The sequence below is a fragment of the Apis mellifera genome, linkage group LG15 (genome assembly GCF_003254395.2).
Source record: "Apis mellifera strain DH4 linkage group LG15, Amel_HAv3.1, whole genome shotgun sequence".
Lineage (NCBI taxonomy): Eukaryota > Metazoa > Arthropoda > Insecta > Hymenoptera > Apidae > Apis > Apis mellifera.
The window spans coordinates 1446472-1462935 of NC_037652.1; the positions used below are offsets into that span (position 1 = coordinate 1446472).

The following is a 16464-nucleotide window of genomic DNA, read 5'->3' on the forward strand; positions in this document are numbered from 1 at the left end:
ATCTGTATCGTTCGACCGTTTGTAAATGGGGTACCATGGGTCTTATCGATTCGAACCTGTAGGAAAGGATTATCCTGTCGACTTAGCCTAAGCGCTTCCATATCCTGATCGATGTTTCGTGTTCTACCAGGTGTCAAGGTTAAAATGGAATGCGACGGTGATGGTTGACAAGCAACGACAACATCGACGGCTGCTACGCTCAATGTCGACGGAATCCTTGATACTTGGTTGTCATTTTCGCTGCCACTGCGCCTGCAGGCGTTCGTGATGATCGCTAAAACAAAGATTATTGAATTTTAATAATTAAATTACAAAAGTTAAATGTAATTTAATAAAATATATTATGATCTATATAAAAGATTATAAAATAAAAAACTAGAAAGTTTTGCAATTGATTTTTTAATTACTAAATAAATTGGTTTCAAATTTTTTGTTTTTACAATTATTGAAAATATGTAAATTCTTTTGATAAAATTAATTTTAATCTAAATAGAAAATTTAATTATAAATATTTACTTTATAAATGTTTAATAAGATTAATGTTAAAATCCTAAAAATTATAAAACTTGCATCGTATTCTTTATATTTTATATTATGTAAAAAGATAATTTATATAACATTTGAGATAACATATTGAGATCAACATTTTTAAGATGTTATTATTTATTTCATTATTTCATTCAATTTAGTATTATAAAAAATTCATATTTAATAAATTAATGTTTGATAATTTATTTTTTAATGCAATACACATATTGCAAGCACATATTTAAATATTATCAAAAAAATTTCATTAAAAATAAAAATCAAATATATTTGTTTTGCTGTGATAAAGATTTATTTATATTAAAATTAATTTATAAAGTTAATTTATATTTATATATTAAATTATTATTATATCTTTTCCTTATTATGATGTATTATATAATATTTTAATATATTTTATCTATGTAGATGTAATATTATTAAAAAAATTGTATTTACATTAAGAAATTTTTAATCAAATAAATTATTTATTCAAAATTATTTTATAATGCAAATTATATTTAAATTGGACAAAATTAAAGTTAAGTAAGTATTATTATAACTTATTTTAATTTATTTAAATTATTGTCAAAATTATAATAATTTTATATGTAATATAAAATTTGACAATTTTTATTCTAATATTAATATATAAACAGTTTTACAAATAAAAATTCGTTATATCGATTAGGATATTAAGGAAATTAAAAAATTCTTTAATATATAAATATTAATTCTTTTAGAAATTTAGAATTTATTAATTAATTATTTCATCTTCAGAAAAATAAATAAATATTTATTATATAGTTTTTTATCAAGATTCAAAATTAATTTATTATATAAATAAACAAACTTTTTGTATATATAATATAAAATATTAATTCGTTCTATTTATTATTTATAAAAAATAAACCTAAAAATGTTGTATTTATATAATATAATAAATTAATATAAATTATTATAAAAAAATATATTATATACAGTACATAGTATATGCTATATATATTTATGATGATATCTACAATGATTCGAATTAATTAGATCGAAAGATTAAATATATTTTATGCTCAATCTCGATAAATGTTTTTTTTTTTTTCGTAGATACATTTATTAAAAAAGGTTGAACGATGTGATTCCTAAAAAAACACGGAATGTTTTTCTACCTGAACTTTCGTTTTCAAGATAATCGATAGTGAAGATGATGTAATATTTGTATATATCCTGGTTCTCTCCATTGGATTTTTCCGTTTTCCTTTTCTATTTTTTCTCTTAATTAAATCTTATTATTTATTTTAATTATTTAATCATTAATTTTAGAATTTTTTTCTTATTTTTTTTTTTATTAATATAAAATCAATTTAATATATATTTTTTCATCCATCATTTTCGTTTTTTATCTTTTTTTTATTCCTTTTTTTTTTATTCTGAAAAAAATAACGAATATTTTTTGATCGTTCCACTGGACCAATATAAAATAGAAGAAGCTCTATTTATCGTATCACATCGATTCTCGTTATCGTGGTTTTTTCGATGTCCTCGTTATCGAAATTGTGACATTTTATTTTGTTTACAATAATATTCGTTTATAATTTTTACAAACATATAGATATTTGATTTTTAAAAAATTTATTTCAATCATGTCTCTGTTAAACATTATATTTTAAAATTATATCTTTATTTTATTTGTAATAATTATATCATTATAAAATTAATTTCAATTTTTTTTTCTAACATTTTAAAAATTTTACCATATTTGTTTCATTTTGTTTAGCTATTTTAATATTATACAGTTATAATTTTAGTTAGTTGTATAAATATAAATATTGGAACATTTTATTAAAAATATTATTCAATAATAAATTCAATAATAAATTCAAATTTATTATTCTATTACAAATTTTTTTTTTATTTTTCTTTTTTTTCTTTTTTCTATATATATATTTTTGTTCTTATCATATTTGAAATGTATAAAAAATGCAAATTTATCCTTCAAGAATTTACTGTTCACGTAATCGGAATATGCAACAAAGATATGAGAAATAAAAAGTAATTGTTTGGTCGATAACACCAGGTCCAATACCTTCATATACATATTGGTATATTCGACTTATCTTCCACATCCAAATGAATAACGTTTTATTATCTGAAAGGTGCAGTATACATAACTACGTATCCACAATTCATTTCAAAGATTAGTTATCAATTGAACTTAACAATACATCAGATTAAATCGTTCGGAAATGTATTTCGTTTTAAAAAAAGAAATTTTAATCATGAACCTTCGTGACGACAATTATAAAAAAAAAAAAAAAAAAAAGAAAGGAGAAATAGAACGATAAAAGCACTTATGTACAAAAAGTAAAGTCAATCTCTTGATTAAACATCCATATACACGTTTGTACACTTTATACAAACACAATATTGAAATTACTCTGTTTTATATATTTTAATATTGTTAAAGTTACACGAAACTTAAAGAGTATATGTATTTTTAATTAATTTCGTAATGCTCACGTAAGACCAAACGATGGATGGCTTAGAATACAACTGTTAGAGATAGTTCTTAAAATTTTATAGAAATTTATCTTAAGTATCGAGAGAAAATTGAAAAGTTTTCTAATATATCATTAAAAACTCAATAAAGCTATGATTATTATCCTCGATAATTCCTGGATCTGATCCAGCGATCGTTTACCAGAATTGAGCAAAAATGTTGAAATTGAAAATAAAATTATTTAAATAATTTATTATTCAAAGTATGGAATAATCACAAATAGCCAAGATTATATGAAGAACGAATCAAATATTATAGCTACGAATAATTATTATTTAAACATTTTAAATAAAGTTATTACTTGAAGTAATTTTATTCGAAATTTTTAACCAAGTTTTTTTTTTCAATGGGTTAGTGTCCAACTCCCTGAAGGGAAGTAATTCAGGATTGGCTATCTCCCAAAAGGTGAGATTCTGATTTTTTTGCAATTCTGAAAGCCTGTACTAATACATAGTTGATTCTTATTTAAATTCGTTTAAAAAATTGCTAGCTTTATACATAAATATTCACTTAAAATATACATAATAATATATAAATATTCGCTTTCGATTTTGTATAATATTCGTATTCATGCATTAAAATATCTTGTAAAATAAATTCTAAGCTTAGTTCAATGATGCCAAGTTATTTTATTTCTCCATATTTTACTTTAAGAGGAAGAAAGAAAAATAATATTTTTAATTTTTGTTTAATTATTCTAAAATGTTCTTTTACACATATTTAATACACATATTTCTATAGAAATAGAGATTATATAAAATTTTTCTTACACTGTTTTTCCACTTGTTTTTCAAGCGAGTTCAAGGGAGAGCAATTAAGCAACGAAATTTATATTGATATATTTAGGACTCAGCTTTTAATTTGTCAAGGTTTTATGAAACCTTTATATTCATAAAAATATATGTTTTGATCGTTATTTTGAATATACATATATTTTTAATAATTTTTAAGTAATTTAGGAAATTTTTATTCTATAAACACATTTTATAAGCTAATTGGCAATTTAATTAATTGAAAAAAGCATCGATTTAAAAATATTAATTAGAAAATTATTGGAGATATTAATTGGAAAGTTATAAATATGGAAATGTTAATTGAGAACTATGGTATTGGGAATATTAATTGTAAAATTAAAGATAACTAAGAATGAATATTCGAAAATTATAAAATTGGAAATATTATTATATTTATAATTAATTTATTTATAATTAAAGAAGAAAAAAGGGCAAAAATAAATAGAATATAAAAGGACTGTATAAAGAATAAAAATATAAAACAAACTAGACCTAGGCAATATATTTGAAATTTATTAAATAAATCAATACAAAAGTTATTTAATATCAATTATTAAATTCTATTAAAACAATTCAATGCGATTAAAAAATTCCTTTATTTAAATTATATTTCAAAAATATTTCATAAAAAATCCTAAATTTTTTGAAGAATTAACTCTGTTATAAATAGTGATGTACTTTCTTTTAATTAGCTTATTTGTTCTTACACAAACAATAGATACAATACAAAAAGATATTAAATATCAATTATACAAAATAACAATTTAAAGAAGTTGAAAATTCCTATAATACAATTAATTATTTTAAATTATATTTTAAATTATTATGAAACATCAATTTTATTTAAGAAACTGAATTTCTTAAAAGATTAACTTTGCTAAAATATAAAATAACTTCTATCCAACATCTGTCTTCTAACAAAAGAAGCATTTTCTCGGCTTACCAGGTGTCTCGACTTTCGGAGCACGTTCCATCTCTTCGTCCTCGTTGATCTTCATACCTAACGTCAGCTTTTTCGACTTAAAGAAGTTCGAAAGAAACGCTGCGCCCTTCCGTTTTACACGATCGTATCGTTGAGTGTTCTCCGACGACACATGTATCATAATTCGGCTGAAAATACAAGAGACACCTAATTAATCTCATTATCTTTATATGAATGAAAAGAGAAGGAAAAACATCTATAAAGAAAAAAACAATTTTTCAAATTTTTGTACATTCCTTTTCATAATTCACCGGAAACTTATCATTTTCCACGTATTTGGAAATATTAATTATAATAAAAAATATTAATTGGAAAATCATGGATTTGGATATAGAGAATTACGTATATTGATTAGAAAATTTATAGAATTGAAAAATTAGAAAGATGAGAATTTGAGAATTAGAAGAATATAGAATTTGAAGTTTATTAATTAGAAAAAAAAATATTGATGACAGAAAATTATAAAGTTACAAATATAAATTATGAAATGATAAATATTTTGAAAATATTATTTAGAAAATCATGGAATTGCAAATTGATCAAGAAAATTATAGATTTGGAAATATATGCAATAGCAAAACTATGAAACTTGAAATATTAATTAAGAAATACCCATATTAAAAATGTTAATTGCAAAATAAAAATTTTATCAGATATCAGATCAAAAAACTATGGATTTGAATATTTAAAAATTTACTTTTCTTCTAATCTTAAAAAGATATTGATCAAATTTAATAGAATATTTCATAATTTAAACAATTAACATCCGAATCGTTGGTATATTACGTAAATAATTAAAATGATATTATAAAAATAATTAAAGATATATATATAATTATATTTCTCTCTGAAAAGATCAATAATAATTTTTAACAACATTATCTTCGATAATAAGAAACGTAATAACAAATCTGGAATCGATCAATTTAAATAATTCTAAAGATCAAAAACTTAATTCTGCACTTACAAAATTAATTAACATCTATTCTACAAATCCAAGTAACCGGTGACTTATGCACTGCATCTCTTATCAAGCCCCCAAGTCTCTCATTAAAAAAAAAAAAAAAAAAAAAAGAACCTCCTCGTTAATGCATCCACGCACACAACATTCGATTCCAAGCAACGAACCAGACCGCAAACCGTCACGAATCCTCGAAAACTCTCCAAATCCGTATCCGTCACACGTGCCATTTTCACCGGTCTTCACTTCGTTTCTACCGTTATCTATCCCATCAAAACCCATCCACTCCCTTATTCAGTCAACGACCGCGTCGCTCTGACACCTATCAACCCGAGAATCCAAACACAAAATACCCAATGCCAACGAAACAGAATCTAAAAAAAAAAAAAAAAAGAAAAATTCAAAACATATCCTACTATAGCTATAAAAGAAAAATAAACAAAAAATCTGGAACACTCTTATCTCCCGACATATAAAACGTTCATTCTCGTGGATAACGAGCGATGTATTATACACGATATCTCTCTCGCCGGGTCCAGGGAGAAACACGTCTTTCACGTCATCGTTGTATCTCTCTCTCTCTCTCACCCTCCCTCTCACTCACTCACTCGCTCTCTCCCCAGATATCTATCTCCCATCCCTTTACTCGGTGTGTGATAATTAATTCCCTTCTCGATTTCAATCAATTTACGGTATTCTGATCGTGGGTGCAGGTGAGAACGAGTATGGTATCGGTGGTCCAGCTGGTTAATCGACGGTCGCGCATCAGAGGATCCGTTCACGATCCAACGAGATCGCATTGCCAACTGCAGCTGCGAGAGAGGGTGTGCTCCGCCGCTGTGCTCCTCGTAGGATTTTGCGCAGCTGCAAGTGGCCGGAGACTTAGGTATATGTGTATATGTGCGTGCGCGCGCGCGCGCGCGTGTATGTGGGGGGTGAGAGATCGTGGGGGATGAGAGAGAGCTTGCGTGGTGGAAAGGGATAAGAAGGAACGGCGAGAAACAGCGGAGGACAGTAGCGCGAGGCGAGGCCGCCGCGGAGTGTTTTTAAAAGTGGCGCGACGTAAGACCTCTCTCACGAGCAAGCTTGCTTCCCTTTTCGATCTGTCGGAGCTTCGTGACCCACATATCTTCCGGCCTTTCCTGAGAGACGGTGCAGCAGCTTGATGGAGGAATTTTTGCTTGGTGAATGGGGGTGGAGAGGGGGCTCTTCATCTTGGGATTTTGGGCGATACAGGGTGATAACTTCATCGTTCGGGAATCATATTTATGTTTGCTTTTGATTACATTGAAAAAATTAAATGTTTTGGATAAATATTGATATTCGGTGAAGGATTTTGTCCTTTCATGGGAATTTTTATATGTATGAATTATTGGTGCAGGTATTACGAGAAAGTATAAGCTATTTTGTAATGACAAGAATAAGAAAAATGGTTAGAAGATTAGTTTTGTAACTTGAATTTAAAATTTGTAAAATTTATTATGCAAGGGATTTATTATCCAAGAAATATGGAAAATTTGATGAATTTTTGTATATAAATTATATGATTCCATATAAAAATTAAAGGTCATTTTTATATAATGTATAAAAGAATGTAATTTTTATTTGACATTTATTTATAATATTTGTTAATATTAAAGATCTATATGGATTGTATATAAAAAATTCAAATTTGATACAAAGGATGAAAAAGGATTTGATTTTGTTTGAAATGGATATCGTTTTGGTTTATATGTACAATACATTGCTGTATACACTATGATTTTCAATGTTTTTTTAAATAACTTCAAAGTTTATCTTAAGAAAAAAAATGCATAATTATATTTGATTTTATAAAAAAATAAAAAACATGTATTGTTGCAGTTAAGATAAAAATTTTGGGAAAAAATTATTATTATTATTTTTGGAATGTTAGCAAAAATTAATACTTCTTTTGCATTTATCTGTTAAATTATTTATAACATAATAGGCAATTTGTCAAATTCAAATTCGGCTCACAAAACAATACTAGAAATCTATCTATTCTTAAACAACATACATTTTATAGTACTTCTATTAGTTTGTCGCATTTTTTCACATAAATAGATGAAATTTGTAGAAAAAATGTAAACTTATTAATCTTACACATAGAAAAGATACTGGATAGATAAGATAAAATTTACATAAATTGTATCAATCTTAAGAAAATTACATAAATTGCATCAATCTTATTGAAAATAATGGGATGCATTATCAATTTGTCGTATATTGTACATATTTTTATTTATAAAATTGAAGAATTTATAATAATAATGATATATTGATGATATATCATAAATTATAATTGAAATATTATTATATTATAGTTGAAATATAATAATATTATTAATTGAAATTTATTTTAATTTTAAATTTCATTTTAATTTATAAAATTGATGATTAAAAATAAATCAGAAATTATTACTTATTATAATGACTGGAGAGAATTTTGGAAATAATAATTCGAATTGGAGGTTTTGATTTTAAAATTTTATGATATGGTATATGATATATATACATGATAAAATATAAATGAAGAAATAAAATTAGAGTTATTTTGTTTGGAATAGATTTTAAATTTACTTATTATTGATTGGAATTGAAGATTAAAAAAAATTATAATAATAATTAATAGAATCATTGATAATTGAAGCACTATAAATTAAATTTTTAATTTGAGATTGATGATTAAACAGAATTTATAATTAATTCCTAATAAAACATTATAATAAAAACATGATGTTATATTAAAATTAGATATTATATGAGATAAATTTTTATTTTTATTTCAATTTTAATTCATATGAATTAAAAATATAAATTATTATTCAATTAAATAATAGAATCATTAATGATCAATACTATGATTGATATACTAAAAAAAAGAATTATTGTTTGAAATAAATTTTTAAAACTATAAAATTAAAAACAAATTAAAATTTATTAAATTTTTGGTTTAATATCGAAGAAATAAAAAATATGAGAATTTTATATCTTATAATAAAAAAAGAAATACTGTGTAAATATTATATTAATTACAGTAATAAAAAGTGAAATTAAATATTGGAGAAATATATAGGTAATTATAAAAGGATTATTTAAAGTTTTGAATACGCTACATATTATATTTACAAAATAAAAAAAAAAACTAATATAAATATGATCATAACGAAGAAGATTGATTAAATATTGAAAAATATATAAAGATTATGAAAAGAGGATTGAAAAAAATATGATTATAAATATTTATTATTATAAAAGAAAATATTTGATTAAATGAATTTTATATTTTGCATTTTTAGTAGATTAGTAAAAAAATATAAATTTTTCAAGAATTATTAATCATAATCTCTATATATTTAATAGAAATTTTATAGATTCTAATTATCATTCTTAAAATATGTCTGTATAATAAGTTAATAAGTTCTGTATAATAAATATCTGTAATAAATTTATATTGATGTTTGTATCGGAAATATTGAAAGGAAATTTTTCACAATGATATATTTTATAATTTTATATTCTACAATAATATTTTTAAATTATATATATTTCAATTTTTATGTGTTTCAAATTTAACAAATGTAGTATCCAATTAAAGAATCATCTATCTAACTAATCCAATAAAATCATTTATCTCAAGTATATTAAAACTTCCAAAACTAATCAAAATTTCCAAAGAAAAAGAAGAAAGGTCAAGACAAGCAAAAGAAAATTAATATATATCTCAACATGTTTACCTCAACAAAATCCTGCTTCATTTAAAAAATAAAACTCTATCTCAATCATATTATATTAAATTACATATCACATTCTAAAAATCTCAAAAGGAAAAAAAAAGATGAATTTATATATCTACAAATATATCTCTGCCTCGACATAAAACCTTTGAACTCTTTTAAAAGCACAAATTACACAAACCTAAACCATGCATCCAATATCATACCAACAAAACTGTATTTCTGGTTCACTTTAACCACCATTCTGACCTATATTTCCTAAACTCCATTATTGTTAAATATCATCTAACTATTATTCCAAACCAATCAATACCACAATTAACTTTCATCAGTTTCCATATCTACAGCATCCACTTAAATTATAAGTTAAATTATAAGTTTTCAAAACGAGCCAAATTTTAAGTTATGGTTTTCAATACTCAGTTAAACTTTGAGCATAATCATAAGTTCCAGTATCTACAATATTCGAAATTATTCTCTCCAATTTTCAATTAAAATTCAATACCATTCACCAAGTTCTCATATGCACAATATCTACTCGAATTATAAATTTTAAAATTTTTGCTCTAAATTATTATATTTCCAAGCTCTCGTATTCACAATATTTATTCTAATTTAATTTCTATAATCATATATATCCATATATTTTTATATTTCATTTTTATATTTCGTTTAAATCATTTTTAATGTTCAATCATAATTTAATTATCATCCACCATATTGTATTACACAATATTTGTATTTATTCAATTTATAAATTTCTAAAATTATTGTTTCCATTTTTTGATTAAAACTTTCAAATCCACAATATCCATAATATTCGAATCATAAATTTCTAAAATCATTTTCTCATGTAATATTCCACCACATGTATCCTTTTCTTAGATTATAATTGTTTTTAATTTTTAATTAAAAAATCATTATTTATTAAGCATTTACAAGTTCACATTATTTGATTTAATCAAATCATAAATTTTCAAAACTATTTTTTCTATCGTCACTAACATTCAACAATTAAAAATAAAAAATCATTGAATTATTTATGCCAAAGTTTTCATATTTACTTATATACACTTATTCATTCAAATCACAAGTGGATTTAGTTTGAAAATTTTGATTTCTAAATCCAAAAAAATTTTTAGATTTGAGTTTTTAGATTTTAAATTTATATTTATTTTCAAAATATAAAAAAATTACTATCTATTCTTTCTCTAAATCTTCGATTTCAAAATTCAATTAAATTTTAATCACTATTATTTACACAGCTATTCATATTTATATATATATTTTTTAAATACAAATTTTGAAAACTATATATCCATTCGTTTTGTAAATTATCATTCTTAATTTCGATCAATTATCATCTCCATATTTTTATATATTATGATATCCATTCATAATAAATTTTTAAAAATTCTTCTTAGCTTCTAAGTCTATTGTCTCCAATGTTTTTAACATTCAAAATTAACAGGGTCTATCAAATTTTAATATCCAAAATAAATCATTCTCCTATTTTTTATGCATCCATTCTAAAAATTAATAAAATTAATTTTTCAATCATGTTTTACGAAACTCGTACATTCAGTTGAATAATAAATTTCTAAAATCAATTTCGCTTTAAATATTATATCCAATGTTTAATTCAATCTACCTAAAATTCTCATATTCTATTTTCTCATGTATCACATTCTCATGTGTTCACTCTAACTCTAATTTATCGTCTATAAAGTACAATTAAACTTCAATTAGTATCTATCAAGTTTCCATGTCCATGGAATCATAAATTTCCAAAACCATCTTTAAATATTATCCCCAACATTCAATTTAATCACTCAAAATTCAATTACCATCCATTAAACTTTCATATTCACAATATCCATTCAAATCACAAAATTCCTAAAACTACATTCCTATGTATTTCCCCTCTCTTTAATTCATCAAAGTTTAATTAAACCTGAATTACTACATATGAAACTTCCATATTCAAATCATAAATTTCCAAAATCTCTCTAAATATTATCCAACGTTCAACTCAATAAAAATTCAATTATCATCTATCAAATTCTCATATTCATAATATCTACTCGAACCTCTGAATTGAAATTTTTCTAAAACTACATTCCTATCCATTTTCTCTCTAACTCACCATAGTCCACAAAGTTCAATTAAACCTCAATCACTATTTACCAAACTTTTCATGTCAACTCGAATCATAAATTCCCAAAATCACGTTCCCATGTACCTACTCCTTTCCCTCTCTCCAAGTTATCATCTACATAGCCCACAAAGTTCAATTAAACCTCAATCACTATCTACCAAGTTTTCACGTCCACTCGAATCATAAATTCCCAAAACCACGTATCCACCATATATCCACCCTCCTCCCCTCCCAAGTCATCGTCCCCAACGTTCGATCAAACGTTTCCATCCAGCTCGTTGTACGCAGACACGCGGATTCCATTCGTGGGATCGTGTCCACGAGGCTTTCAGACACGCGACGAGGAAACTTGGTGTTTTTCCACGGGGAACATCCCGGTGTCGGATCGATCGTCCTCCACCGCCCATGGGACGTTGAATCGGGGACGGTGTATGCGTGGCCAACCCTCCCCCTCGCCTCCAACCCGCCTCAACACAGCCCCAGCGGTACTTACTTCCCGGCGCGCCAGGCTCATCTTCTCGGCAACGATCCTCCAACGATGAACACGAGCACTGGGTCGCGTCCACACCGCGACTACCGCGTCCCTGTGCGCCGCCCTACGAAGTGGCGCGAGTGGCGACGCCCTTGGACACGCGCACTAACACGGATAACCCTTTTCCTTCCCCGATCGTGGTTGGATTAGGGTTCGATTGCGATTGTGTTCCAAGAGTCTTGTGGGCCGAGTATCCGTGGGATCGTTTTTCAGCCTTTATGAAAATATATCTTGCCACTGGATGCACCTGCTTCTAAGTGGAGGCGTAGAGGCACTTAACGATTCTTTTATCCCTGTGAAAAGATTTTTAAAGTTAGGTGGGTTGTTAATTATTGATCGATGGAAATGTGTGTAAATCAATTTTTTATAATTTCTTTTTTTTTTAAAGAAAGAAAATTTAAAGAAATTTGTTATTAAATTTTGCATTACCAATAAATTTATATCTTATTGTTAGTTGGTGGAGTGTTAATATATTTGTGATTTATATATTAGATAAAGAATATATAAAGAATTAACTTTGTGCTTTTGAATGGGATCGATTCTGAAGAACAAATGCAAAGATTGGAATACAACGATGTCGACTTTTCGAAAGTTCTTCGAATATTAATATTTTATGGTATTATTTAGAATCTTAGCAAAGTTTAGATTTTATTATTATGTTTTGAAAAATTTTGTAGTTTTATTATTAGATATATTTTATATTATTTAAAGTTCAAAATTATATTTTCTTTTTATTGTCCTTTATAAAAGTTTGAAATATTTTTAGGGAGAGGAAATTAAAAAAAAAACTTAACAATATTATGAAATTTTCTTTTATATCTTAAAATGTATCTTACGAAAAATTTAATTATGTTTTAAGAATTTTTCAACTTTTTTAAATTGAAATTTTTTTTTAGGCTTTGGAAATATTTTCTTATGGATCAATGTTAATAATTTTATTCTATTCAATTTTTTATACTGACAATAATTAGGATATTGAAAAATCCATAATAAAGAAAATTTCCTAAAAAGTTTTAATTTATTATTACTGGTATATATTTATATTAATATATAATATATAATATATATTTTAATTAATTTTTAATTAATAATTAGAAAGTTATTTCATTTCAAGTCATTCAAATAATTATCTTTCTTTAAATTCTTTCTTTAAACTTTTCATTTTTGAACATTCATTTTCAAAAAATGAATTTATTTAGATAGATATATAGTTCAGTAACGAATTCATTGAATTTAATAATAAGTTAATCTTCTAAAATTATTCAATTTAATCAAGATTATTTATTATTGATATTTAAAATTTATCTTCATTGAATATTGCTTAGATTTGGTTTGCTGAAATTTATTTGTCGTTTGATTATAAACATAACTCGAACTCACATTAATGATATGATTTACGGTCACTTTTGTTTACAAGCATGGATACTTGCTATTGCGTAGATACCTTCAGTCTGTTCAACAAGAGCTTCGAATTAGTATTAATTTATCTAGCAGTACGCATTCTTCGTTTCAATGAATTTATTTTATAATATGATAATATATTTTTATATTTTTATATGTGATATTTATATTTTATATATAATATTTTTAAAGATCACTTTATCATTTAAAATATTTTATAAAAGGTAAGTAATTTTAAAATTAAAATAATAATAAAAAAATTAGTAAAAACACAAAATATATAAAAAAAATGTATATATGTATAATATTAATTTTATAAATAATATAATTTTTGTATATCTTTATATATGTACATATATTTTATTATATTTATCTAGATTAATATATATTTGAATATTATTAATATTATTATATATTATTAATAATATTCAGGTAATAAAAGTTTTATTTTTAATTAACTTCGTACAATATATTTTTTTAGAATTTTAATTCTTGGAAATTATAATGTTTAAAATAATATCGAATATCAATTTACAATTCTACAAATTTATTGAATTTTTAGAGTTTAAAATTATTAAAGTCTAAATATATATAATTTTTTTTAGATATTATTAGATAAATTCAATAAAGCTTTTTTCAAATTTGAATGGATTCGAAAAACTATATTTCAATTATCCATATGTTCTTTTAAAAAAAATCATTAATTTAAGTTTTGAATTATTTTATTATATTTTAATATTTTAATGAATTTTTATTATAATCAGTAATATATATAGTATAAATAAGTAGTTAATATTGTAATAGAAACATAATTTTTTTTTATAGTTAATTCTAAGTATTTTTATAAATAAGATTAACATTTATTTACCTTGTGTGAACGATATGAAATATATGTACATAAATTGAATAAATTATTTAAATGCATAATTAACATGATTCAAATACTGATACACTTGAAAATTTATTTCAAGAATTTATATAAGTATAGATTTCCAAGAATTTAAAAATAATTATTATATATTATGTGTTTATATAATTTATTTGTAAATATTAAATTTCTTATTCTCAATATTATATGAATATATAAATTTTATTTATCGAATAATTATTTGTATTTTTCATTCATAATTTTTTAATTAAACTTAGTTAAATAATAAATTAAAAAATTTTTAATACTTTAAGAATTATATTAGTCATATTTTATTTGATTTCTATTATTATTATATCATTCTTTTTTTTTTTATTTCTATTTATTATTTCAAAAAATCTTTAATTTTTTAATTTTATTTTTATTCTAAATGTATTATCTAATTACAGAAAATGCCTTTTTTGATGGAAAATATATCCTTTCCATGGTTGGAAAATATCCAATAAGTTTTTTTAATAAATTTATTTAACAATCATTATTGATTGTTGTGTATATAAATAATTACAAAATATAAAAATAACAGAAAATGGAATGAAAAATTAAAAATTTTCAATAATCTAACAAATTTATTTTAATATTCTAAGTAAGATAATTTATTATTCGAAAACTTAAATCTTTATCATTTCATAAGAACCTTAATTTATTACATAATCTATCATATAATTTATTTATAAAATAAATATTTTTATTTTTAATAATATTAAAGACAATTTTAAAATTAATCTTTTTTTAAACTTAAAATATTAATCAAAAAATTATTCAATATTTACTACTATTAAAAAAAATTAATTATTTTTTTATTTTAATATATTTAACAATATTATGATAGATGTCAATTATTTAATATTTATAATATTTTTTAATTTGATAATATAGAATATTACTATTCAAAAAAATTTAATTTTTTTCAATATCTTTTTTTCAATATTATACACACTAAATATATATATATATATATATATATATATATATATATATATATATATATATATATATTATTTATATTAATATAAAGATTATCTATTTAAGATTAATATAAATTAATATAAATTTTTTTTATTTCTAGATGTATATCAAATCAAACAAATTTCTTATTTGAAAATCGTACGCACTGCTTGGTTTCTAGAAAATTCAGACCAACGGGAAATAAAAATTTCCCCATGAAAAATTTTTCCTCATGTTGGTCATAGTTTCCCTTCTATTCCTACTATTCTTTTTCCCCAATTTTAGGGTATAAAAGGACTGTAAGAGCCCTCTCAGAAGGGTCAGTTGAACGACAAGTTTTGTACGATATCAGGTATTAAAGTTCCTTCAATTACGTTTCAAGTAATTACATATAGTAAGTATATTATGTTATTTCACATTATTTTTTGGTTCCCGTTTTTCTTTTTTGTGTGAAAAGAATTAAATAATTCATCTAGTGACAATTTATTTGTAGATATCGCGATCACTACACTGGACAATTTGTATATTAATTGTACGACTTATATATAGAATATATCTATATATAATGAAATCTTTATATCTGTCATTCTTGAACAAACAAACAATGAATATATCAATTTTTTTAATAAGAATTAATGAAAAAAAAGGAATCGATTTTCAATTTCAAATCAGGATTCAGATAAATAAATAATAAATTGAAAAAATTAGATTTTTTATCAGAATCAAAATTTAATTTCATTTCAATATTCCTTTCAAAATTTCTTATTTGATAGTACTCATAGATCTCAACATTAAAGAATATTAATTGTATGATTTATATATATAATCGAATTTCTATATTCATTAGAAAAACGAAAAAATATATTTTTTTCGGTAATTTTTAGTAAGAAAAAAAAAAATAATCGGTTTTTAGCTTCGAATCGAAG

The 16464-nt window shown here is 23.3% G+C and overlaps 1 protein-coding gene and 1 long non-coding RNA gene across 6 annotated transcripts in view; one reads left to right on the forward strand and one right to left on the reverse strand.

The window, feature by feature from the left end:
* LOC409185 overlaps positions 1-16464 on the reverse strand; it is a 36578-nt gene that overhangs the window by 12330 nt on the left and 7784 nt on the right. For 2 of the 4 annotated variants that reach the window (XM_016916837.1, XM_026445517.1), the window contains exons 2-4: positions 12226-12557; positions 4817-4983; positions 57-274 (exon numbers count right to left, since the gene is read on the reverse strand). In XM_016916837.1, the coding sequence (XP_016772326.1) occupies positions 57-274; positions 4817-4976 (378 nt within the window). In that variant the 5' untranslated portion in view covers positions 4977-4983; positions 12226-12557. Of the gene's footprint in view, positions 1-56; positions 275-4816; positions 4984-5822; positions 5912-6507; positions 6645-12225; positions 12558-16464 lie in introns of those variants that run through there. The other 2 variants (XM_006557591.3, XM_392709.7) reach the window with 2 other exon arrangements.
* Positions 12451-16214, forward strand: LOC107965636. Of its 2 annotated transcripts, XR_001705781.2 has the most exons (4): positions 12460-12581; positions 12757-12880; positions 14983-15176; positions 15660-16214. It is a non-coding gene; the product is annotated as an uncharacterized LOC107965636 (long non-coding RNA). The 2 variants fall into 2 exon arrangements; XR_001705783.2 differs by lacking the exon at positions 12757-12880 and having other exon boundaries at positions 12451-12581; positions 15660-16211.